At 44.8% G+C, this 26,216-nt stretch overlaps 1 protein-coding gene across 1 annotated transcript in view; it reads right to left on the reverse strand.

Annotated features, from left to right (window-relative positions):
* Positions 1–1,123: 1,123 nt before the first annotated feature.
* The window catches only part of LOC147881646 (ubiquitin carboxyl-terminal hydrolase 7-like), a 134,663-nt gene continuing 109,570 nt past the window's right edge, over positions 1,124–26,216 (reverse strand). Inside the window, exons 15-18 of the mRNA XM_087401690.1 lie at positions 2,443–2,494; positions 2,163–2,285; positions 1,845–1,919; positions 1,124–1,728 (exon numbers count right to left, since the gene is read on the reverse strand). Of these exons, the coding sequence (XP_087257816.1) occupies positions 1,673–1,728; positions 1,845–1,919; positions 2,163–2,285; positions 2,443–2,494 (306 nt within the window). The 3' untranslated portion in view covers positions 1,124–1,672. The remainder of the gene's footprint in view (positions 1,729–1,844; positions 1,920–2,162; positions 2,286–2,442; positions 2,495–26,216) is intronic.

Consider the following 26,216-nt stretch of genomic DNA (forward strand, 5'->3'; position numbering starts at 1 on the left):
ATGCTTGCCCCCGTAAGACAACGATCGAGCACTTGATAGGTCGAGTGACGAAGAAATACGAGCCCATGTAAGCTCAAAATTTCTACATGATCAAATGATATCCTGAATACTTGACCCTCTTTATGCAAGTTAGCCTAATCATGATTGAATGATACGATCGAAGGTTAAAGTAATAATTAGTCAATTATCCCTTAGGTGTTTGGTGCTCACATACGCACATATTACTCTGAATTTTTTTTAGTTTTGGATGCTAGCATACACACCAAACGAAATCCATAAAAAGGTCTTGTACATGCACCCTCTACTTACCCAGTGCAATTTAATAGGGAGTGTTAAAGATGGTGTAAATTGCACTATCCACATAGGACATGGGGACAAACGATAACCCTAACCCTAACCCTAAGGGATTCACATGTATATCTTCATGTTCATTGTCAATACACTTAGTGTATAAGTAGCTATATCGTGTTGCACTCCTCTCTCTCTCTCCCTCTCTCACTTCCGCTATATCACTTGTGATGAATTGATCATGATGGTAAGCAACCAGGTAGGGAAGAGTTGACATAAATGTGAACATTCAGTAGTAAGGGCATCCCCATCCTTACCATTTTCGCTACCTTAATGTTTGGGGCTGGAGTGTTAGATGCCATGTGAAATACACCTTAAAATATATCATGCAGTCAAATTAAGGTACATTAATTATGAACATTATGCCGCACCCTAGTATCTTTTAGAAAAAACAAAAAACAAAAGTGATGCACACAAGATTGCCGACTACCAACGCAGCAAAGATCTAAATGTGGTGTTACCTTAAGCTAACCTTGTGAATCATTCCAAATCTGATGTGGAAATACAAAGATATATAGCCAGTGCATTTGGCAATGTGTACTCCACAATATACCCATGCATCACTCGTTTTTTGGCCAATATAACAAAAGACTCGTAAGACCTAGATCACAACCAAACGTTGTGGGTTGTGAAAATCATCTGCATGAGTTATGTGAATCAAACAAATGCTTCAGACAACAGTTGAGCAAAGAGAATCATTTTCCTTTTCAATGGAAGATTGAAAACTGGATATGCTTTCCATTCTGCTTTGACACACACACACAGAAAAAGCATACATACTAATTACTGTTATATGTTTTCATGAAATAGCATAGCATCTGCTAAATTTCTTGTACACATGCCTGAAATATTGTTTTTGTAATCCATACGTCATATGAGTTCTCTCCTATTCATCGTGTTGCCCTTACAACGAAGGATCGAAATGCCCTTGATGGGAATTTTGCATTCGTGTATCCGAGAAAGAGCCCAGACTGAATTGGCTCTTCTTATTCTACTTCAAGCATCCGATCTGAATTTGGAGAAAGATTGTGGCAATGCCTCTCTTTCATAGGTTATTACAAAAAAATGACTCCCCATCCAGAGAACATGCTGCTATCGTCACAACGATTAATCCCTCTTACAAACGCAGCACATGGTAGTGTGAATCCCAATATAATAAACTTTGTCTTGACTACAAGACACTAAAATATAACTGTATATTATGCCAAGCATTCCTTGGACACTTTCTAATCAATGGAATGGCTCTGGGTATATTTAATTCACAGAATTGTGTAGGCTACCAAATGAAACTCACCAAGAAATCTGATCACGACTTCAAACATTCTCAGGATTCTACTACCCTTGCCTTATACAACAATATGTAGGCCATGTGCCAGTCACCTACATTGATACAATATAAAAAGTTACACAGATTGCACCTGCAACTAGGAAATCCTAACTACAAACCATTTGACTCGTAAGAAATTTAACAACAAGATAAGTGTATGGGAATATACCTCCACCAGAAAGTCTGGTAATGTCCTCCTCTCTTTGAGGGATAGGCTGATGATCATCAAACTCGATCCATTTACCTTGCACCAAGAGAGGAGACCAGCTTGAAAATCTTAAACACAGTAAATATACATGGCGATACCAAGTTTGCAGAGGTAGCAATATAGCAGTAAAATTTGCTAGAAACTTTTATCGTATAAACTATCTTGAATGAAACATTTCCAAAGCAGCACAAGAGACATAAAAAGAAAAGCACCCATGCATAAATCATCACAATGCACCACCTCCAGCACTTTGAATTTCAACATGCAATATGAAGATACCATTCTCTTGCTTCACCCAAGCAACATAATGCCCAGAGTCGGCACTCCGGCCTTTATGAGTGAGCACAGCAACCAAGTCATAGATGCCAGTCACTTTTGGCTTAGCTTGTGAGTGCTCATTGCCTGCCATAACATAAAAGACCGCATTAAACGACAATGCTCATTGGTTTCCTGGGTTTACAAAATCACACCTGAAGTACAGGGATGAGGCATTACAAAATGTAAACGAAGAGATATGCAGCAGCTCCCATTAGCAAATTCAGATGGAGCATATGCTTACCCGCAGACTCCACTGAGCTTGATAAACCACCTGCATCATCTTTACTTTTCCCCTGTATGACAATAATTCGATATGACATTTTTATGTAACAGTGTATAAAGCCTAGTGCTCAAAATGTTTTAGCTTGCATTTCATTAAGGTTTATAAAGCCAATTTATCTTATGCAATTTCAAAGCATGAATCTTATTGAAAGCTTGAGCACCCCCGCCTTTAGAGAAAAAAAATCAACACATAACTCAATAAGATTTAAAAGGAAGAAAAGAATTTCAGCATAGATCTCTAAAATAAATGCCATGACCAAATCGAATCTCATCACCGTGTTTCTTTTAGTAACCTCGTCATGGAGATGTTGATTAAAATGGATAAGATCACAATGCACTTTGCTACTGCTATTACTGACTTTGTGAGTTCTCCTTCTCTGCAAGCCCTATAACTATGAAGGGAAGCATGTACAAAGTGTGGAAGGAACACATTCCAACAAGTCTAGAATTGTGTGGTATAAAATGAAGGTTCCTGCAACCCTTGACATCGCAACGCCGCATGACAAGCTAGAGAATTTTATTGACCTAATTTGCTCATAAGCTGCTCTAGCTGAGTCAAAACTTAACAGGACCACTGATTGGAACTAACATTAAACTAAACACTATTGACTCTTACCGTCCTCCCTAAATGCTCAATTTTATACCTTGCTAAGGCCAGAACTAACATTAAACTGAACACTATTGACCCTTACCACTCTCCCTAAATGCTCAATTTTATACCTTGCAGCCCTAGCACCACTCTAATTTCGTGCCACCCAGTGGCTTGTGACACACCACGCTGATTTGTGATGCAACCTTGTTCCTAGTAAATTCAAACTGCAATTCGACGTACCTTGCCCTTGCATGGCAGGAAGGATTATTTGCCAACATATACAAATTAGTATTATCATAAACAATAGCTGTACTATGACTGCCACCTCTCCATCCCTCTACATAGAAGCCCCGACCATATGCTTCATATACTGCCATGCTAGTGAATTGTTCTCTAGTTCGGTAGACCTTACTACTACAAGTGAATACACCATAACTCCCATGGTTGTTGCATAAATTGAGTCACTTATGCACTGCATATTATATCTCAAGCATCGTCATGGTCAAGTAGGCTGCCGACAATCTGACTATGTAAAATGACACCCCCCCCCCCATACTGAGCTGTCATAAGCAGTTAGCTTGTCACTTTCATGCATGGGAGCTTCAGAGCCTCATATTGTTCCATGTAAAACAGCTTTGAGACATTAATTATATACCTAACCTGTAAAAAGATATTTGTCATTAAGCTTCCACACTTTTATACCCAAATGATAGTGCATACATCCCAAATTTGTTGAGCGCAAGACCTAGCCAGATAATCTGTTATTGCTATAATTGAAGGATTCATCTCCAATGCAGCCTCTCAGCAGGGTTTGGACAGCATCGAGGTTGAGGTTTGGCAGGCTGTTTCAGCAGTTCCATTTCAGTTTCCAGTCCAGCACTTCATCTCTCAGTTTCACTCAATTAATCTCTCAGTTCTTAGCCATCTCTCTCAAGTCTCTCAATCCAAACACTTCTTGCTAGCCAATAGTATATCATCCACATAAAGTGCCAGGAGTATCAGGCTATTATCCTTAGCCATTTTAGTGTAGAGGAAATGATCAATATCACTTCTTCTGAAACCCTAGGACCGAATGAAAGCATCAAACTTTTGATACCATTCTCTAGGCGCCTGCTTAAGGCCATAGAGACTCTTTTTCAGCTTGCGAACCAAATGTTCTTTTCCCTTCTCTTCAAAGCCTTCCGGCTGTACCATGTAAATTTCCTCATGTAAATCCCCATGCAAAAAAGTTGTCTTGACATCCATCTGCATAAGCTGGTGGGTCTTAGCCGCCACCACAGACATGGCTGGGAATCTTAGATGTCACCAACTCTAATCATTCATTACCATGCAAGTTAGTACTGCCACCTTGAATCAATCAAAATTCGGGCCAACCACCACGGTGGCTCTCACCTTGACAGTGTAGTCGGGCTACAACCACCGCGATGGCTCTCACCTTGACAATGTAGTCGGGCTACAAACCGCTATTTCATTCCCTTAACTATTTTGTCTTCTATCCCTCTCGACCGATTCGTTCTCCCTTGTAATCTCAAGCCTCCACTATTCCATTTCCTTCACTATTTCATCTTCTATCCCTCTTGACCATTTCTTTCTCCCTTGCAATCGGACTGCAAACTCAAGCCTCCACTATTCCATTTCCTTCACTATTTCATCTTCTATCCCTCTCGATCATTTCTATCTCCCTTGCACTCTTCTTGCAACTTCTATCCCCTCACGTAATGAACCCTGCACAATCCGGGAGCTCCTCACACAATCTTTCCTCCCCCTCATCTCTTCAAAGTTGCATACTTTGCTCTCTTGAAGAGTGTTTCCCATTGTATTTCAGTTCTCCAAGATTGAAGCAAATTCTCCCCTATATTGGTGGAGGGGGCAATCAGCTAGTACAAGGATCCAAACGCTTGCCAACTCGCTATCTCTTAACCCTTATTTTCCCCTCTCTATGGTGCATAAGTAAAGACAACTCGCTAAAGGTTTAAAGAAAGTTTTACTGCGACGATCATTAACCGTTGCATGTTACACAAATTAAGTACTGTGTACTGTTTTTTACCGTTCTAGCACTAACAAAGGTTGATTAAACCTTGATTCTTCCTGAGCTGTCAAGCTTTCTCATTAGAGGATGCATTTGCCTTATATCCCTAGTAAGAACTCACTTCTTTTTCACTTGTATTTGGAGTATTTTGTAACCTGAAACATTGGAGGAGCAAGAATCAAAGATTTCCAAGTAGGACCATTGGTTTGGGATTGAATTGAAGCCAAGGATGTGGACAAAGACTATAGTGTTTATTGCATACATAGGAGGTGAAAGAGCAAAAAATGAAAGAAGTTCATCAATTGGCAAGCTTGTGGATGATTCAATAGTTCGATAGAAGCTCATAAGACGAATTGTTTAAAGGAGCAGCTTCAATGGTATTCATGAGACAAATTGCAATCCTTCATGCATGAGATGATAAGCCTGTTAGAAGCGAGAGAGAACCCAAACTTTTTTTTAAAAGAAAAAAAATATTTTTTTGGGAATATTATGTCTCAAAAAACAAGATGTAACCATGTCAAGTTCCCTTTACACCTGGTTCAACCAGTAAACAGAAGAAGAAGAAGAAGAAGAAGAAAAATGCAAATAATACATCAGTTATAGACTGAGGGTCTGTTGGTTTAACTTTAAAATCCTTGATCAAAGCCTTGCCATCTTTGTAGACAGCCCATTTTCCTTCTTTTTTGATTGCCTTCACCTTTGCTAGTTCTGAACTTTTGTTCGTTAGTTGATTCTTTGTGAGTTCCTCTGCAATCCACACCTGTATACCTTTCAACTTGTTGGAGTATCTAAGAACTTGCATACTTTCAGACCTTGACTCAAAGGTAAGAATTCCCTGCGCTCCTTCTTGAGCTATCTCGAAGTTGAGATCACCCAAATCAATGCCTGGTAAAGCTTTGATGAGTTTTTCACGAGTCTCTTCGTAAGAATCCTCTGCTATATTCCACTTTTCTAGTGGGCTTCTTTGAGTTGAGCAACCTTTCAACTTGCTCCTTTACTTCCTTCTGCAGTCGTGTAGAGTCTAAGGACCTCTTTACTTCTCCTTCGATCTCTCCCTTGAGAATCTTTTGAATCTCTCCCTTGAGCTTCTTATGCATCTCTTCAATTTGTCTGGATACTAATTCATCATCTAAAACTCAGATGAGAGTTGCCTTATTTAGCTTCAGCTCATTCACTTTCACTCTCTCCTCTAGATCCTGAAATTTCTGCTTCAATTCATTGTTCTCATTCTTCAGCAAGAGAATCTACTCTTGGAGAAGAAGTATGACCTCATTTTGCCTAGTGTTAGGCAAAGGTTATGCTAGTTTTGCAGCATATGAAATCTGCTTTTCTACTTTTCGTTCATTCATTGTTTTAAAAAAAGACATTCCGACGACCCCTCCTTCTTCCGACGCTCACAGTGGCCAAACGGCACAGATTTTGCCTTTGATCTAGAAGAGATAAATGTAGCTTATCTTCTAAACCAAAAAAATTCTTCTTACTTAAAACTGATCTGAGCAAACCTCAAAAAGTTATGGTCGATTCTTTGTCTATGCAAAAATCAGCCTGGAGCAGTAGCTAGCTGAGGCAGAACGGCGAGAGAGGGAACTCCTAGGATTCATTCTGAGTGATGGAAGCTCCAAGATGATTCCTAACCCCCTAGGTTGGACCATGGAGCTCAGCCCAAGCAAGAGTAGGAGAAAAGAATAAGAAACGGGCTGAAGAAACTAATGTCTTGTCACGATGTCACAAGGGTGTGATTTTTGACGCATCCATGTTGGCCTATATGTGGGTAGGACCCTGGGAAAACACCGAGCAAGGTCAAGGATTGCTTGATGTGCTAGAACCCCTAGCATTTGTGCCTTGGGGGCAAATGCAAGTTCTAGGGCCAAGAGGGGCCCAAAGAACCTTAGAGTTAAGGTTGGCCATTGGTGGGTTTTTAAAAAGGCCCCACTAGGGGAGGGCCTAGAGACAAATGAGGCCCTTGGGGGCAACCCAAGGCATGGGCTACCACATGGCAAGCCCATGCATACCTTTTTGGAAAAGAAGGCCAAGGAAGGCCTTCGGCCAAGAGATTGACAGAGAAGAATGCCACGGGGGTCAGTTTACGAAAAAGGAGTCGTCCTCACGGAGATGGGCGCTTGCAAAAAAGAAACAAGGCGGGAGAGAGAGTATGTGTCCGTACAATAGTACGGAAGAGGCGTATGGAGCATTGACGGCCACCGGTGATGTACGGACGTGCACGGGAGTACAGACAACTATGCATGCATTAAATGCGACAGTACGAAAAAGCTACGCAAGCATTAAATGTGCCTATATGCAAGGGTTATGCAAGCAATAAATGCTGGTACGGATAACCTTATGGAACGCTGGTACGGAGAGCAGTGGTACGGACAGACGTACATGACATTCTTTTCCCAAGAGTACGGATGGTAGATGGGCTCCCGAAACTCCCACGTGAGATTTTCAAGCTGCGTGTACAAGCATTTGGGGTCCAAGGTGCTGGATGCAGCCCACTACGTGGCCACGTGAGCAGAAAGCTGGTAGAGAGTTGTGCAATCGCTCATGAATGAGCTTGGTGGAATGACTTGCTGTCCCTAATTTGCAAGCAAGTCTCTCTAAAAACACAGCCAAATGCTCATGGGCAACCACTAGAAATCATGAGTGAACCATTTACCAGCCAACAGCTCCACACCCCACAGTACCAATATATTTTGGTGGTGGCTCAATGTTTCAAGCGGTGGCTGGCCAAGTTGGGAATGGTCAAGGAATGCTTGAAAATCACCCTGTTGGTTTTCAGCCTGGAATGCAAGGTATGCAAGGGTTTATGCTTGGGGGTATGCAAGTCGGAATGCAGAGAGTTATGAATGGAAACATTGGCATGCAACCAGGAATGCAAAGCCGAATGCATGGCATTATGGGAGCTCCTGTAGGCATGCTTGGTATGTAGGGTACTCGGGCTGGTATAGCAAACCTTGCTATGTGTAATGGCAATGTTGGTCAGGCTTATGCTGTCCACTGTGATGTATGTGGGAATAGCATTGGTGCAATCCTCATGCAGAATGCACGGATGTTGCCTACGAGAGTAGAATGTTGCAGGATGCTGAAAGAAATTTGCAAGTATATGAAAAAGAGTTGCTGGTTGTGGCTCTTGCTCTCTCTATGTGGGAGCATTACTTGCTAAGGGCTGATTTCACTGTACAAACAAATCAACAGACCTTAAGATATTTTCCTCACTCAGACTAGGTTGTACAAACAAATCTACAAATCAGTGATGTAGCTTATTGCTTGAAGCTACCAGATCTTTGAAGGATTCATAATGCTTGAATTGTGAATCTTCTCAAACCTTTCTGGGAGATGTGCCAGAGGATATGCCTTTTGTGTGTAGCCAAAATTGGGAAACTTCATGATATATTAGTTCTAAAGCAAGTATTGGCACATAAGGGAAGGAAAGTCATACGTAAAATTTCTCTGGTTTGTATGCAAAGTGGCTGGAAGAGGGTGATCTGGCAGATACACCTTAGTTGTTTCAGCTTTACTTGGAAGCTTTGTAGCTTGAGCCGTCGGTTGTGGGTCCTTCAGCTCAACAGAGTGTAGGTCTGAAGCACTGCCTGATGCTCAAGAGAGGGGTAGTACCTCTGTCTCTTTGTTACAGAAAGGCTCAGATATCTGGAGGTCGCTTGGTGACATTGTATGTTTCACCCAAGGTACTGCTTGCTCACAGTATATCCGCCTTGGGACCTCTATGATCAGTGTACTAGTCACTAGGAGGTTTTTGCAGTGTTTATGGTTTGCTACCCTAGGCTCTGAATAATCATATATGCTATGCTAGTTTGTGATACATGCTTTATTCACATGTATTTCAGAATGCAACCAAGGACACTTGCAATGTTTCAAGAGGGGTATCTCACGAGGGCATGATTTTTGGCACATGCATGTTGGCCTGAGTGTGGGGAGGACCTTGGGAAAACACGGAGCGAGGTCAAGGATTGCTTGATGTGATAGAACCCCTAGCATTTGTGCTTGGGTGCAAATGCAAGTTCTAAGGCCAAGAGGGGCCCAAAGAACCTCAGAGTTAAGGTTGGCCATTGGTGGGTTTTAAAAAGGCCCCACTAAGAAGGGGCCTAGGGGCAAATGAGGCCCTTGGGGGCAACCCAAGGCATGGGCTGCACGTGGCAAGCCCATGCATAGCTTTTTGGAAAGGAAGGCCAAGGCAGGCCTTGGGCCAAGGGGTTGACAAAGAAGAATGGCGCGGGGGGCACTTTACGAAAAAGGAGTCGTCCTTACGGAGATGGGCGCTTGCAGGAAAGAAACGAGGTGGGAGAGAGAGTCTGTGTCCGTACAACAATACGAAAGAGGCGTACGGAGCATTAATGGCCACCAGTGATGTACGGGCGCGCACGAGAGTACGGACGGTTGTGCATGCATTAAATGCGATAGTACAAAAAAGGCTACGCATGCATTAAATGCGCCTATATGGAAGGGTTATGCAAGCAATAAATGCTGGTATGGATAACCTTACGGAACGCTGGTACGGACAGCCATACATGATATTCTTTCCCCAAGAGTACAAACGGTAGATCAGCTCCCGAAACTCCCACATGAGATTTTCAAGCTGCGTGTACAAGCATTTGGGGTCCAAGGTGTTGGGTGCAGCCCACTGTGGCCACGTGAGCAGAAAGCTAGTAGAGAGTCGTGCAATGGCTCATGAATGAGCTTGGTTGAGCTCTTGGCTGGTAAAGGGTTCACTCATGCTTTCAAGTGATTGCCCATGAGCATTGGGCTGTGTTTTCAGAGAGACTTGCTTCGCAAGATGGTTCACAATTAATGCTTGTGGAGGTTGTTCGAGCTTCTGAGCACCGTTGGTAGTTCAGTCATGCTTTCACCCATTGAATTCAAGGCCTCTCACTCAATTAAAGAAATACCGAAAGGGGCACCAAGGTTTGGGGCCAATCTGTGTCTTTGTCTTGGTGCAGGGGCACTCTAGCCCCAATCGGCTGGTAATACTTTTGCTGAATTGTTAATGTAACTGGTTACTCATTAGTTTATTTCCCTTTAATTTATTGAAGGCCGGTTTCACAAGCAGATATGTTTGGTACTTGCTTCTCCCCTATAGTACTATTGAGAAATCGAACTATTGTTGACGAGAGATATAAACCAAAACGTGGCGAGAATGGTTTGAAACCATAAGAGATGAGTGGGTAGTTGGAGCGCTACAAATAGAAGTAACATGAAGATATGGGCACGGTCAAAGATTCAAGGCAATAAAGGCATGGAAAGAAGACCAAAGAGGAAAGCCTTGCAACAAGATGCAGATTCCTAAATTGTCATAGGCTTGATCAAGAATTCAACAACTATGAAGAAAACGGGTTGTGGGTCCATTCATGTCATTAAGGATCTATTCCGTCAAAAGACTTTCCTAAGGTCAAAGGAAAATCAAAACCCCCCCTAAAAAAAGTCGAAGTCAAGTCGAAGCAATAGATTGAGGATTAGAACCAGAAGAGTGAGCACATAATTATGTATACATGTATCATAGATTTAGAAGATAATGTTAGGACCCATCATCATCAATGCAATGCTATATAAAAGAATGATGTCATATTTGTAAGGCAAAAAGCATATTGAAACTCTGCAAAGTTGGGAAACTACTCTTTATTGGAAAAAGCCATTGCATTGGTTAGGCTTTCCTCAAGTAAGAGGGGGTTAGTGATTAGTTGAAGATTAGATGGATCTTGCATTTGTGCACGGCCACTACATGGCAATCCACTTGGGATGTGGAGTCCTACCTCTGAGTTTGTGGATTCATGAGATATCTCAACAAGATCTTGTGATTTTGACAGTTTTGGCTCCCATCAACCTAATACTAAAGGCTCCAAGTTGGTCACTTGGAGTTTGACCAATGCATGTGGAAGCAAGAAAACCGATTGATGCATAGTCACAACAAAACGTGAATAAGTTTTTTACAGGAAGATAAGCTCGAAAAGACTAATACTTAACTTGCTTGGCATGTGTACCATGGAAAACTAGTGATTCATGTGTGCATGGTCACTAGATGGGCATACACTTGGAACGTGGAGTCCTACCTCCGAGTTTGTGGATTCATGAGATATCTCAGCCAGATTTTGTAATCTAGATAGTTGTCTCCAATCAACCCAAGACTAAGCATTCCAAGTTGGTCATTTGGAGCTTTGACCAATGGTAGAAGGAGAAACAGCAATTGATTATACTAATCCCAATGGGGTAAATGTAAATATGTTTTGTGCAAGAAAATAAGCTCAAGAAGATGACACATGATGTATCAATTTAGGAATCAAAGATAAGTACTCCATGCTTTTTATTGCTTATTTGAAACTTGACTACTTGGAGACATCCTCATGCTTACTTGCTTGGTAAGTATATCATGGAAAAAGGAATTGACTAATGAAGCTTAATGCAAGACTATGATAAGTGACATGACAAGATGAAGACCTATCAATAGACGGCAATTGATGTCCAAGAAAGAGAGCATGTCAAGAAAGATTCATGGTCTAGATTATATTAGGCTAATTGATGAAATGTATTAAAATCGAAGAGAGGTTAGGACCTGTTAGGTAGGTATAATGGCCAAGGGCCATGGATTATTCATTTGACTAATTGATATTTATATCAAAGATAAGCACTCACACATGCTAAGTCCTAGGGGGTAGGAATGGGTACAATGCATGGATGCATTTGAAGGACGAATGGATGCATTGAAGGACAGGCATTAATGAGTCATAGGCTAAGGATAGTGAAATGGGGTGCATGGGCCTTGGATCCTAAGGACACTTTGAAGGGTGGTACCCTTTCATGTCTCGCATTCATCACTCAATTTTGCCTCTATCCTTAATGTTCTCGTGCATGTAGAGGAGTCCATATCAAAAATACATGTGTCCCACTCATATGGGCACTCTCTGTCGCTAAGGCTAGGGAGCCGATCAAATCCTACACGCTGGACCGACCTAGTCTATTTGCCAACTAACCAAAACAATGCCGACTGCAATTTGTGGGACTACCAGGTAGGGCAGCCTCTACTGCATATGAAAGTCCTTGCATACATGTTGAATATGGGAACAAGAAGAAAAACAAGCAAGAGAGTATAACAAAACGTAGAATGCAATAGACAAGATAAGGTGAGTACAATTGAGGAGCTGGTTTTGTCCAAGTGACAAAACCATACTAACCCACTTACTGTGGTTAGGGGGAAAAACCTCTAATGAGGGAAAAGTGCCCCTAACTCACTTATGGATTACATTGGCAACTGCCTAGAATATGCCAATAATTCTAACACCCCGCTACAGTGCCAATGTGATGATGTACAAGGAAGTGATCAATCACCAAAAGGCGATAAGTTCAAGGCACTGCGAAATGCCTCAAACTTCTCACGTGGAAGTGCTTTGGTGAAGATGTCTACAACATTGTCATGTGTTGACAGATAGATCATACTAATCTCCCTGCATGCAACTTCTCTCTAACATAATGATAATGAATCTTAATGTGCTTCGTACAAGCATGAAACAAAGGATTCTTTGCCACTGCTATAGCACTTTGACTATCATTCAGAATTGGAGAAAGACCCTCCAATAAGAGATGAAGATCAGCAAACAAAGGACGCAGCCAAAACATTCAACTGTCGCTGTGAAAGCTGCCATGTACTTAGCTTCACATGAGGAAGTAGCCACAGTAGATTGTTTCTTGCTCAGCCAAGAAATTCAGGCTTTGCCCAAAAAGAAACAATTACCACTAGTAGACTGCCTGGTGTCATAGTCTCCACAGCCCAATCTCACTCACTGTAAGCATGCATTTGCAAGTCGACCCCCCCCTTGGGAAACATCAAGCCATAAGACTTTGTGTCTTGCAAATAACGGAAGATGCGTTTTACAGCCTACCAATGTGTTGTCTTTGGACCATGCATATACCTGCTTCCCTGAGATACTGCATACTAAAAATCGGGCCGTGTGTTGCACAAATCCACAACATCCCAAGTCTGATTTTTCTCAATGGACTGCAATTCATTGTGCATGGCATTTATCCAGTGCACATTATCCTTGGCTTCTTCAAAAGTGTCAGGTTCTTCTTCATCAAGAAGAGGTCTTGCATAAGCTAACTCAACAGAAAGAGCCCCCCCTGCGTGCCTTACTACACTACGAGTCCTGCCAGGCAAAGGTGCCTCAAGTCTACTCTCCCTCAGAGTCTTTAGCAACTGTTTTGGCTACATGTATCTCTTGAATCTCTTGCCTGACAACATCATTCACAGCTTGGGGAGGAACAAAACCAGCATGTGGCATGTGGAGCAGGTGGAGGTTGCTGTAAATTCTGATTTTCAGCATGAGCCTCAGTTTGGGAACCAAAAGCTATAGGAAGCATCCCCTCAAAAACATCATCTGAAGAAGCTGGAATAGTGAATTCAGCATGTGTATGAGCTGAATTCTCTGAAGAAATAACATCTCTACTCACAAAAATATTGCATGTGGCAGGCTTATAGAGATCTGATTAAAGTTCTGCACCAACATGATATTCAGTCTTTGTCTCTACCACTAGCTCAATGATGGGGTAGAAAGTATCACATTGTAATTAACCAATTTCTTTATCAACGATTACATCCCTACTAGTGATGATTTCTTATTCATGAGGATTAGGCTTTGCAGAACCACCTCCAAGTAGCTCATGCTCTTCTCTGATTGTGAGAGTATCTCCTCACTATCGTAAACCCTTTTCTCAATGTGAGAGGATAACACGTATGAATTGATTCCACGAGGGTGGTTCTCGATGCTGAGGATCAAATGGGTAAAATAGGCCCACATAACACAACTGGCAAGTAAGAAATTGCCTTTCCCTATAACTACCGAGGATAAACCAATCCATGAATCATAATATACAAATGCAAGAAACTGGTTCTCAATGATAAGACAAATACACACAATCAAGGTGTGTCTACACAAGCCCTTGAAGTGAAGCACCTGTAGATAACCAAAGAGCGCAAAATCACCTTCAAATGGTGAGGCAAGGAGAGAATGCTCAATGGGGAGGTAAGTCACTTTATAGCCACAGAATACCTCTACTCAGATTATTGGAGACCTCATATGTTAAGATCTGATAAAAGAATAGACTTTTGAGGTCAATTTTAGATTTATATCTAAGTCTGGACAGATAAAAAAGGGATTCCACTAATAGAAATATTACCATCGATTTCTCTAGTTTTCCAGCAGTTATAAATGCCCTTCTCTATCAACCTTGATGTGATGCATAGATGAAGCTTTGGGCTGTTTGCCTCTTTTGATTATGTTTCATTTGCGGGTCACTGACTTCTTGATGTTGATTATTTTACGTCTTTTTGAGGATTTAGACATAGATCTTTCGTCTACTATCTCCTTTGCAGGTCTTTGTCGAAATTTTTAGGCATGTACACATAGGCACTAATTTGTAGACCTCCGTCTACTTGCCCCATATGTCATTAGTGCTTACCCACGGACTATCGCCAATGCTACTTATAGTTTGACCCCGTTTCATAAACACATTGGCATTGCAAGTGTCCCTTTGGATGTCTCTGCAGGTTGGCATCATTATCGGTGCTCTCTCGGTGTTCACTTATCATTTAGACCTGTGCACCACCTTGCAAAACTGCCTACCATCAGCAGTTCATCTAAATGCCTCTTTTTTCAAATGTATGCAAGAAGTTTGGTTTGTCCCTTCTGATCGTCATTGTCTTTTTTGCAATAGCTCGATGTTCTTAGTGGCGGCCCGTGATTTTTTTTTTTGTTTTTGACTCGCAAGGTTTATGTCAATATTGATGTTGCTTCACATTACATCATATTCTAAGAGGGACTTTTCTTCCACACAATTCACTTGTGCAAGATCTGGTACATGCAAATGGATGCAGCAGACCTTCTTCTTCATCTATAGAGGCTAATTCTTTCCACATTCTCCTTTGGATTGTCTAGGCTTATTGAGGAGCATCAAGGGCTTGAATACTCAAGCCCAATGCGTGTGCGTCTTCTTGGAAGAAGATTTGCCTGCTTGGGGTGTTCACATGTCTTCCAAGGATGTCTTTAATACTATGAAAGAAACACATAGAAGGCATGCTAGATCGTAGTGCTCTCCAGACAAAGACAAGAATAGATCGCACACACCTCCCTCCATGTGCCTTACTGCACTACGAGTTCTGCCAGGCAATGGAGCTTCAAGCCTACTCTCCCTCAGAGTCTGAAGCAGCCAATGTGGGACTGTTTTGGCTGCGTGTATCTCTTGAATTTCTCGCCTGACAACTTCATCCACATCCTGCGGTTGTACCAATTCAGCTGGGGGCTGAATCTATACTTGTGGAGCTGGCGAAGGTTGCTGCGCGGGAACCAAATGCTATAGGAAGCATCCCCTCAAACACATCATCTGAAGAGGCCAGAATCTGAAATTCAGCATTTGTATGTACATCTCTACTGACAAAAATCTTGCGTGTAGCAGGATTGTAGAGACGATAGCCTTTGCTTTGTGAACTATATCCCACAAAAATGCATTTTAGTGCCTTATCTGACAACTTGTGTCTGAACTCCACAGGCATGTGAGCATATGCAACACAACCAAAAACTCTGAAGTGGTCCACTTAAGGCTTTCTCCATGCCATGCCTCATAGGGAGTGATTGTTTTCAAAGCCTTTATACGAGCCCAATTTAAAATATAGTCTGCACACATGAGGCCTTCCAGCCAAAACTTGTGAGGCAACTTCTTACTTGTGAGCATGCATCTATCCATTTCCATGGTGGTGCGATTCTTCCGCTCAGCTTTGCCATTCTGTTGAGGTGTAAGCCTCACTGTAAGCTGATGCATAATGCCTTTTTCCTTCAGAAATGTCTCAAATTCATGAGACATGTACTCTCCCCCTCGATCTGTGCGAAGTGTCTGCACCTTGAGTCCTGTCTCATTTTCAACCATAGCCACAAAGTGTTTGAAATGCATGAACACTTCTGATTTTGCCTTAAGACCATAGACCCAAATATAGTTGGTAAAGTCATGTATGAATGTAACAAAATAGAGATAACCCCTAAAAGCAGGTGTCCTCATGGGACCGTAGACATCACTGTGAATAAGCTGCAATTTTCTTGTAGCTTTCACTGCACCATCCTTCTTGAAGGGAAGCCTATGCATTTTGCCAAGAATGCAACCTTCACATGCATCAGGAGGAGGCGTCTCCAAAGGAGGTAATTAATGCATCAACCATATCATGCCTCTGAAGTGTCATTAAGCTACCATAGCTCATGTGCCCATACCTGGCATGCCATAACTCCGCATTGTGCATCGCAGCAGTGGGAGTGCTAACTGATAATGCAAGATGGGATATTTTTTCATATAAATCAAGCTGAAAAAGACCCCGATACAAAGTGCGAGACAACCTCAAAGCATAATCATTTTCTTTGTCTCTAACTGCACACTTGTCATCATAAAAAACAACCTGAAATCCTCCTCTATTGAGTGAGGACACTGAAAGCAAATTCTTCTTTATACTTGGCACATAGAGTACATCTGATATTCTGAAATATGTGCCATCAGTGGATGTGAGAATAATGTCTCCCACTCCACACACTGAATGAGAAGAATTATTTGCACAAGTTACCTTCTTCTTGGTGGGTGAAGAATGCAAAGTTACAAACAGATTTTTCTTGGAAGTGATGTGCTTTGAAGCACCACTATCAAAATACCAAGTATGTAGTGTCTCATCAACACTGAAAGAGCATTCATCCTTTGAAGAATCGTAACTGCAAGTCAAAAAAGCATATGGGTCATCATCATTAGTGGCTGTAGTATATGAACTACCCACTAAAAAATCTGAAGTGCAAGTCAAAAAGGCATAGTGCTCTTCAACCAAGTTGGCTACAACATCTCCAGAGCATAGCATGCTTGCCAGCCCGGGTTGCCATATTTTTGCGTGTTTGTTCCTCTTGCAACAGAAATCCTACCAACTCGTGAAAGGAGAGAGGATTGCTGCCCCCCCTCAATGACAAATTCAGCGAGGTGTGGAGACCGAGATAGGACTCAGGAAGAGAGTTCAGAGTGGTGGAGATCATCTCTGAATCCGGAATGACTTCATCAATGTTCAGCAATTGTTCCCTGAGATCTTGCAGCTTTGTGAGGTGAGAATTCATGAAATCTCCCTCCTCCATATGTGTATGGGAAAGTTCTCGCTTCAGAAAGGAAACTCTGGCATCGTTTCTTGCTGCAAACATACTCTCCAGTATTACCCAAGCTGCCATAGATGTCTTGCATGACTGAATATGAGGTATAATGAACCTCTTGACAGAAAGAGAAATTACTAAAAGAGCTTGTGCATCTCTAGAGTCCCATCTTTTATGCTCTGCTGTGGGAGCTCCTGGAGCGGCTGCTCCGATTACCTGTGCTGTATTTGTACCTCTACCCCTACCTCCAGCTGTAGGAGTGACATGTATAGGCGTTGTATCTGGTCTTTCTTCATCTCCATTGACATAATCCCAAAGATTTCTGCCAACTAAGATATTTCGAACCATGAAACTCCACAAGGAGTAGTTGGTGCCATCCAACTTATCCTCCTGTGTGAGAACCCCAAACACCTCATTTGAGTTGTTCTGTGCCATTTTTGCCAGATAAACTCAGAAATACAGCAAACTGAACAAGTAAAGTCCCTTCCTGGGATGTAAGATGCACAAATAAAATCTGCAAAGAAAAATATGCCCACAGTGACAAATACTGTCATAGCCTGTCAAAGGCTCAAAATGCACCACACTGCTCTACTCTATGCCCAAAAATCTGCAAATATAATTTGCAAAAGGTGGCAAAAGTCCGCAATTTGACTCGTACTGAGTCTAAAACTATCTGCAAACTTCCAAACTGCCCTTTTACCTGCAAAATTGCAACCCAAATGCAAAAGAGGGCAAATGGTCTGAAAGCCCCAAATGTTGCACAAATTGCACTCTGCCTGCAAAAGCCCCAAATGTCACTGCAAAATTGCAGTGTGATTGCAAAAGCCCCAAATTTTGGACAACCTGTAACCCAAATGCAATGTCTGTCCACAAATACGGAATGCCCCAATTTTTTATTTTTTATTTTTGGTAAAAAAAGAGACTTCTATTAAGAAAGAAAGAAACCCGCTAGAGCAAGCTTTGTGCGGAAATACACCATGCTAAGCATGTAATAAAAACACCTTAGAGGAATGAGGTAGAAAGAAACCAAGGCTGAGGCTGAAAATGCCATCTCAACCCTGTAGAAGTCTCATCAAAGAAGGGAGAGTCTCTCCAATCTCTGAGAAAAGTAACTCTCCTGGAAGGCTGCTCGAGATGATCCCTGCATGGTCGCCCAAATGGCCATCAGAGTGTGTATCGTACCTGTCCAAGTACTGGCCAAGATCTGAGAAGGGTGAGCCTGAGAACCCTCCAAAGCCTCAGTGCATCTGGCTCTCCAAATGTGCCATGCTGCAATGCTAGCCAGGATCTCGTCGACCGAGGAGTGAGCAGCCCTGAAAAGAGTGGCCGGAACATCCTCTAGAGAGCACGACTCCACAAGGTGTCATCAGATGTGAAGAGCCCAAGAGGAGTCAAGTCTCTCAAAAAATACTTGGGGCCCTGAAAGAGTAAGCCAAGCCACTGATCCCCAGGTCATATAGAAAGGTAGGCGAACAAAAGTGCTGAAAAGTCTTGCAATCCCCTTCCATATGATTCTTGCCTGTCTGCAATCCCATAGGCAGTGCTGTATTGTCTCCAAAGCAGAAAGGCAGCGAGGGCAAGAAGAGTCAGCTCCGAACTTGGATCTCCAATGGTTCACTGCTATCCCACCATGAATAGAAAGCCAAAAGAAGAGAGTGAGTTTTCTATTCTGGTGGGATTTCCAGAGCCTCTGCGAAACCTCTGCGAAAAAATTTTCTGCAAGTCAGCAAAAATCTGAAAGTTCTCCCAATGAGGAACTCTGGTAGGCTTCTAACCCCTAGAGCTGAGCTGGAATTTCCTAGCATTACTGACCGTGTAACAAAAGAAGGGGATGCCCTTCTCTCGGTGCCCTTCATCTATCCATTCCCATTCCCCAGGGTCCCACTGCAAAAACTAAATTGGGACATCTCCATAGAGCCACAATCTCCATGAGCCAAAGGCGAGGAGAAGTGGGTCAGGATCCAAGTACCACTGTGAAAGAGAGCCATGCTCCATGAGGCCCACTATCCTGACTGGCTGAAATGATATCTCCAATAAGATATCGTCTGTGGATTTGGACAGCCTGCCCCTCGAAGAAACATCAAATACTAAGGCATCCTCATGTGGGTTAAGAAAAGCAATCACCTGTAAAGGAACTCCCAATCTGAAAAATGTCCCCATCCAGGTGAGCAAGTAATAGGCATGTCATCTGTGTCCACCCAATCCAAGGGCAAGGCTGCATCAATCTGTTGGACTCTCCCTGCAGTCCCTCTGAGATTAAGAACCATCTGGGCCTGTTGGTCTGCAGGAAGCTTCCTGAAGGCTTTCCATGCTCCCATTGTAGATGCAGGGCCCCTCTCCCATCTTGGCTACTACATGTAAGGAGAAGCTCCAATTGGTCTGCCAAGCTCATCCAAAATCCTGTCATTCCACATGATAGGCTGCCTTTCAATCTCTTCACGGGTGGATGGGGGAATCCTGCGAAGAGTACTCCTGAAGCTGGCCCATGCTTTCAAGATAGCAACCATAAGAGGGGAAGAGGGAGACCTGAGGTGGGGGCTGTGGTGAAAACCCATCTAGTACTGTGTGTCCAATCCTCTCCTGAAGTAGGCGTGCGAGATTGTATGCATCTGATTAAAAAATCCTTCCAAGGCTCTTGCCCTGGCATAAGCCCTCTCACAACGAACTTGCAGAGTAAAGCTCTGCACTGTAGATCTCGGTCGATGATATTCAAACCCCCTTCTCTTGTAGGAAGAATCAAGGTCTCCCAAGCCACCCTTGCTGTAACATCAGTTGTGCCATCTAGACCACTCCATAAAAAGTTTCGTACAGGCCTCTTAAGCTGAGTGATACAATCCCTAGAGTGGCACCAACAAGAGCATACAAACCATGCTGTGGCTCGAAGAACCTGGTTAACCACCACCACCCTGGAGGCCAAGTCAAGTTTGGCTGAGCTCCAGAAAAGGAGCTTTCTTCTGATGCTTTCCAACACCGAAGCAAACTGTTGTGAAGGAGAGATGCCCATCCTAACCTGGCAGCCCAAATATCTGACGGAGAAGCCCCTCTGTACCCAAGTAAAGCCAATTTCATTACCCCGATCCGGAGTGTCATCCTCGCAAATCCAAAAACCACTGGATTTATGCCAATTAATGTGTGTACCTGCAGCCGTGCAAAACAAATCCAAGGCTGTCGAGAAGGAAGTGAGTGTCCTGGGGAGGCATCCAAAAAAACAGCCGTGTCATCTGCCAACTCACTATCCAGGAGCTCTTCTTCCCGGCGGATAGGAAGCCTTTGCCCATAAATATCAGCTTGAGATCTAATGTAGATACTCATAGCTTCCGCCACAAACAGAAAAAGAAACGGGACAAGAGGACATCCCTGGCGGACGGATCTGGAAATTTGAAACCTGTCCCCTTTTACCCCCCCAATGAGCAACTGGCTATGGACTGATCTGTAGAGAGAGGATACTCCTCTAATCTAAAAAATCCCAGTCTACTCTGTTGTAAGCTTTCTCAAAGTCCAAGAGTAGAATGGCCAATCTCTGGCGGCTCTGCATGGCCCATTATGAGGCCTCCGAAAATGAGAAAATATTATCAAAAATACTTCTGCCATGCACAAACCCTGTCTGCGTGTCATGAATCAAATCTGGAAGAACAACCTGAAGCCGCAGACTGATGGCTTTCGCCAGAATCTTGTAAAAAGTGCCCAAAAGAGTGATGGGTCTCCATTGCGGCACAAGATTCCTATTACCCCGCTTTGGGATGAGATGAATGAGATCATCTGTAAGTGAGTCTGGCATCTCACCAGAGTCCCACACGCCCTGCAGGGCTGATGTAATGTGATCACCAATCTGCTCCCAAAAAGTAATAAAAAAGGAGGGGTTAAGTCCATTTGAACCTGGGCACTTGCCCTTGTGAAGGGCAAGTAATGCAGTCTTGAATTCTGCATTGGTGAAAGGTGCATCCAGAGAAACATACATCTCATCCTTCACCAATACAAGGATACACTCCCAAATAACCTCTCTGGCATCATCAATGGCCTGTGTGCCTGGATCTGCAGTAAGAAGGGATGTAAAAAAATCTGAAGCTACACGCATGACAGCATCAAGATCTGACTGTAACACCCCATCTGAGTCAACAAGCTGCGAAACACTATCTCTACTATGTCTAGGCCCATGAGTAGAGAAAAAGTGTTTGTTGACCCTGCCACCCATCTGAATCCAAAAGGATTCCCATGCATGAAAGGCATACTCTGCTCTCTGATCCAACAATGTCTGCAAATGAGCCCTTGCTGCAGCAAGGCGCTCCTGAATCCAAGCATCTGTGGGCCTCTTCTGCTCTTCCCTCAGAAGGGACGCTAACTGCTGGTGTATACCAATCTCACATCTGAGAATCTCACGTCTCCTAGAATCAGCGACTGTATGATAATAGTCACTAATTCCGGATAAGGCTGCAGCTACCTGAGATGGATGGACAGCTCCACCCTGTATGTGAGAAACCCAAATCTGTAAAATATCCTTCGTGAGGCTCTCCTCTGCATAAAAAGCATCTAGAATCCTGACACTGGCAGAGCGTCCTCTTCGATGAGGCTCAAGAATCTGCAACACCACTGAAAAATGATCTGAGGTGGAAACCCCAGTAGAAATGCATACAAATCCTCCTCTATCAAGTGCCCAATCGTCTACATAAAATCTGTCAATCCGTGCATGAATGGGCATGTGTATTCTCATGTTCGACCAAGAGTACAGGAGTGACTGTGGCATAATATGAAAGGCATCATCCAACCAAGTGTCCCTCCCACTGAACTGAAAGAGAAAGGCATCCCAGGCTGCCCTCTCCAAAGAATGAATTCCACCCTGTCTACCTCCCTTTTTGTCTGAAGGCAACTCAACCATGTTGAAGTTGCCACCAATGATCCAAGAATCTGCAATGGGGGCCCAAGAGAGTAACTCCTTCCAAAAGGAGATCCACTCCCCTCTGTTGTTGGGAGCATAAAGATTGAGAAGACCAATCTTATGCCCTCCAATCAAAATAATGATCCATTGAGCTCTAGAAGGGGAGATAATACCATGACCAACAACCAAGGGGAGAATAGAAAGAGAAACCGAAATGCAAGTACCTCCCCTTGTGCCCATAGCAGGCGACCAGAAGGTATGTCCTGAAAGCAGTTTGCCCGACTTAGAGCAATCACTGGCATCCAGCTTGTGTTCCTGGATAAAAAGGATATCAATAGCACCTCCAGTGACGCCTGGATGAAGCTGGTTCCGGATCAGCTGCCTACGGCGACGGTGTGGAACTCCGCCTAGGCCATGTATGTTGCAACTGACTATCCTCATCGACAGGAGGATGCTGGATGGAAAGGCTTACCCGACCTAGTAGAGGAGACCAGCTTCCCCTGCGCCAAAACACTCCTGCTGAGGGCAGGAAACTCAACAGGTGAAAGGATCCCCACACCTACTGAAAGAGAGGCCCTGTCAGAAGGAATCCCAATGACCGGGACCCCTAAGGTGGAGGGCACAAACTCCTCATCATCCATGAAAGTCGCCGAATCTGCCAGTGCCGAAAAAGAATTCCTGATAAGCAATTCTGGCCGAGGAGTGCGAAGAAGACCTGCACTCGTGGAAGGAGGAGGAGAAGGACCTGCCAGGCCTCTATTAGCAGAACTGGAGCTGGGGGTTGAGGAGGCCTGTGGCTTGGGTGAAGAGGAATCAGGAGCCCTCATCTGCGCCTGCACTTTCTCGGTTGTCCTGACTGTGGCAGGAACAGTCTGCGGGGAAGAAGTACCTGTGGTCCCCTCGTGGTCAAAAACCAAGGGGTCAAAGACCAAAGTGACTAGGGCTGGTGGATCTAAAGGCCCCTCCTAATGTGGAACTGTAGTGTCTGGGGCTACAGCAACATCCACCTCTGGAGTCTAGAAGGCGTCTGTCTGAACAGGATCAAGAGTCTCCTCCTGAGGTAAGGCAGCCGCTCTGATAGCTCTCCATCATGGTACTAGATGTGCTGCGGGCATTGGGCGCCCTGCTGCCCCTGGTGGTCCTGGGGTGCGCGAAGCAAGGCGCCCTGTTGCTCTTGGTGGTCCTGGAGTGCATGTTACAAGGTGCTGGGAAAGTGCAGTCGTGGTAGTACGTAGAGGAGCCGCACCATAAGACCTCTTGGGTCTTTTTCTCTTCCTTGGGCAGTCTCTAGCAAAGTGCCCAAGGGTCCTACAAATCCTGCACTAGTCTTATCTACCTGAAATCTCGACTCTCTGTCGTAAGAGAGAGCCGTTTGGACGCTGAAGCATAATGTGGTCATCTGAGATGTTAGGGTCAGAGACAATGACCCTAACACGAGACACCCCATCTGCACTGACTGCCTCTGCTGAGGACAGGAAGGGAGGGGATCTCCGTGACCACTCCGAATGTGGCTCCGATAGTGGCAAGCAGTCGATGGTAGACCTGAGGAAGGCCAGGAAACCTAATGAACAGTGATGTGACCTGCCTGTCCTCCTCGACCGGATCGAAGCCCAAGGTGTAGGGCAAAAGAAAGATCCTCCTCGAATCCAAAGTTAGGGGATTAGCTTTGAGAACAAGGGCTGTGGACTCGTGGGAGTCGAAAACCACTTAGAAGAATCCACGTCCCAAAAGTCGAATATCCCTGAGGTGAGGGGCGAGGTCTCCTGGTAACGCCACCAGCATCTAGTCTCTAGCCTGTGATCTGGAAGGATGTGACCCAAAGATGCGGGCGAAGAGTGATGTGGAGCCCTCTAATTCCACATCTTTCTTGAGCTGCTGCAGCTCGTCTTCTAAAAAAATGACGGTTCTCGCGGCCGGTGATGGTGGACGGAGATTGGCTGAATGGGGATCCATTCGCCAATCGATGTGAAAAGGCCGATTCCAACATTGAAAAAGCTCCGTCCGTGAAACTATTGCCCAGGACGCCCTAAACGCGGGCGCAGGAAGAAGGAGAAAGAGAGGGTAGGAGAGAGGGGAAGGGAAGGGAAAGAGAGGGGCAGGAAGAAGGAGAAAGAGAGGGTAGGAGAGAGGGGAGACGGAGGTAGGCTGAGGGGGAGGCGTGGGGAGCTGAGTTAGGAAGGAAGGGGGCGGGGAGGGAGAGGGAGGAGGTTTCTTTTTTTTTTAAACTCTTTTTTTTTCCTGGGGGGGTCACCTTGGGGAGGAGAGTAGCGGGGGGGGGGGGGGGGAGAGCGTGGGGGAGGGAGGGGGGCGGGGGAGGAGAAGGGGGCGGGGGGGGCTGGCGGGGGAGAGGGAGGGCGGAGGAGAAGGGGGCAGCGGGGAAAGGGAGAGCAGCGGGGGGGAGAGGGAGGGCGAGGGAGGGGGGCGGGGGAGAAGGGGGCGGGTGGGCTGGCGGGGGAGAGGGAGGGCGGAGGAGAAGGGGGCAGCGGGGAGGGGGGCAGCGGGGGGGGGGGGGAGGAGGAGAAGGGGGCAGCAGGGGGGGGGGGAGGGGGGGGGGCGCTGGCGAGGGAGAGGGATGACCGAGGAGGGGACGGGGGAGGAGAAGGGGGGCGGGGGGGCTGACGGGTGGGGGGAGGAAGAGGTAGGGGGCAGCGGGGGGGCAGAGGGAGGGCGGGGAGGAGGAAGGGGAGAGGGAGGGTGAGGGAGGAGGGAGAAGGGGCTGGCGAGAGGGGAGGGAGAGGAGGAGCAGCGAGGGGGGGAGAGAGGGGGGCAGCGAGGGAGGGGGAGAGGGAGAGGGGTCTGGCTGAGAGAGGGAGAGGGGGGGCAGTAGCTCACGGGGAGGAGCAGCAGCCCCAAATTTTTGCAAGATCTAAGCCAAAAAATGGCTATCTGCAAGCAATGCCTGCAAAAAAACAAAATTGCTAGAGTACCTGCAAGGTTAGAGCTTGCACAGAAGGTTCTGCAATAGAAGTGTACGGAAGCTTTCAACTTGTATGGAACTGTCAGTACGGATTCTGTACAAGATACGGACTGAGTACGACCAATTGTACGAAGTACGGACAAGCTGACGCAGATGTACGGAATGGTGGCAGCGTACGAAAAGCGGGACTGTACGGGCGCAAGAGCTGTACGGTATAGATCTGTACGGCGCAGACATCGTACGGATTGTACGGGACGAAATAATGCCTGCAGTACGGAATTCTGTACGTCGCATGGCGAATGTATGACAGGACTTCAGTACGGATGTGCGACGGTACAGACTCATACGGGCTAGTGTACGGCAGATGTACGGGCTGCGGGATCTTCGTGAGCTTGTATGGCTGTACGGACCTGACGATGTTGCAAGTACGTACGGCACAGGGTGTACGGCGCCTCAAGAACTGAAGCGTGGGCTGCTGTACGGAATCAGTAAGCAGGGAGCAGGGAGCTTGCGGGCTAGGAAGCTAGGAGCAAGATCTCGCTCTGATACCAAATGTTACAAAAAGAGAGAGTGAGAGAGCAGGAAGCAAGAGAGCTGAACGTTGTGCTTGCAATAGAAGAAGTGACTAATACAAGAAGTGGGATGGGTTTTGTCTAAGTGACAAAACCTTATCCTTCACTAACGGTAGTTAGTGAACTAACTGTGGTTAGGGGGAAAAACCTCTAAATGAGGGAAAAGTGCCCCTAACCTACTTATTACATTACATTGGTCACTGCTGAATTATAATAATAATTCTAACATCACTACACACAATGAGCCTCACATATAGCAAACCCTAGTTGAGGAGATGAGGAGGTGAGGGAGAAGCTTCCTGAGAAGATCCTGAAGCCTTCTCACAGAAGCAAGGGCTTTAGTCCCATCCTATAGGACACTGACATGGTGTCCCCGATCAGAATCCATCGAACACATGCAATAGATGCAATATTGCATTTGATGGGTTGTCGTAAAGTGGGTGAGTACATGCATGTGTGACACGCGGCAAGATCACTTGAGATACACCAATAGATTGGTGCCATGAGGCAACAATCCCTGTCACCCATGATGGATGTATGTGGGGATTTCCCACATCATGTGGCTCTTTCAATATATCCAGCCCCTCTC

The sequence above is a fragment of the Dipteris shenzhenensis genome, chromosome 30 (assembly GCF_047967505.1).
Source record: "Dipteris shenzhenensis isolate YYH24624 ecotype China chromosome 30, Dip_SZ_1.0, whole genome shotgun sequence".
Taxonomy (NCBI): Eukaryota; Viridiplantae; Streptophyta; class Polypodiopsida; order Gleicheniales; family Dipteridaceae; genus Dipteris; species Dipteris shenzhenensis.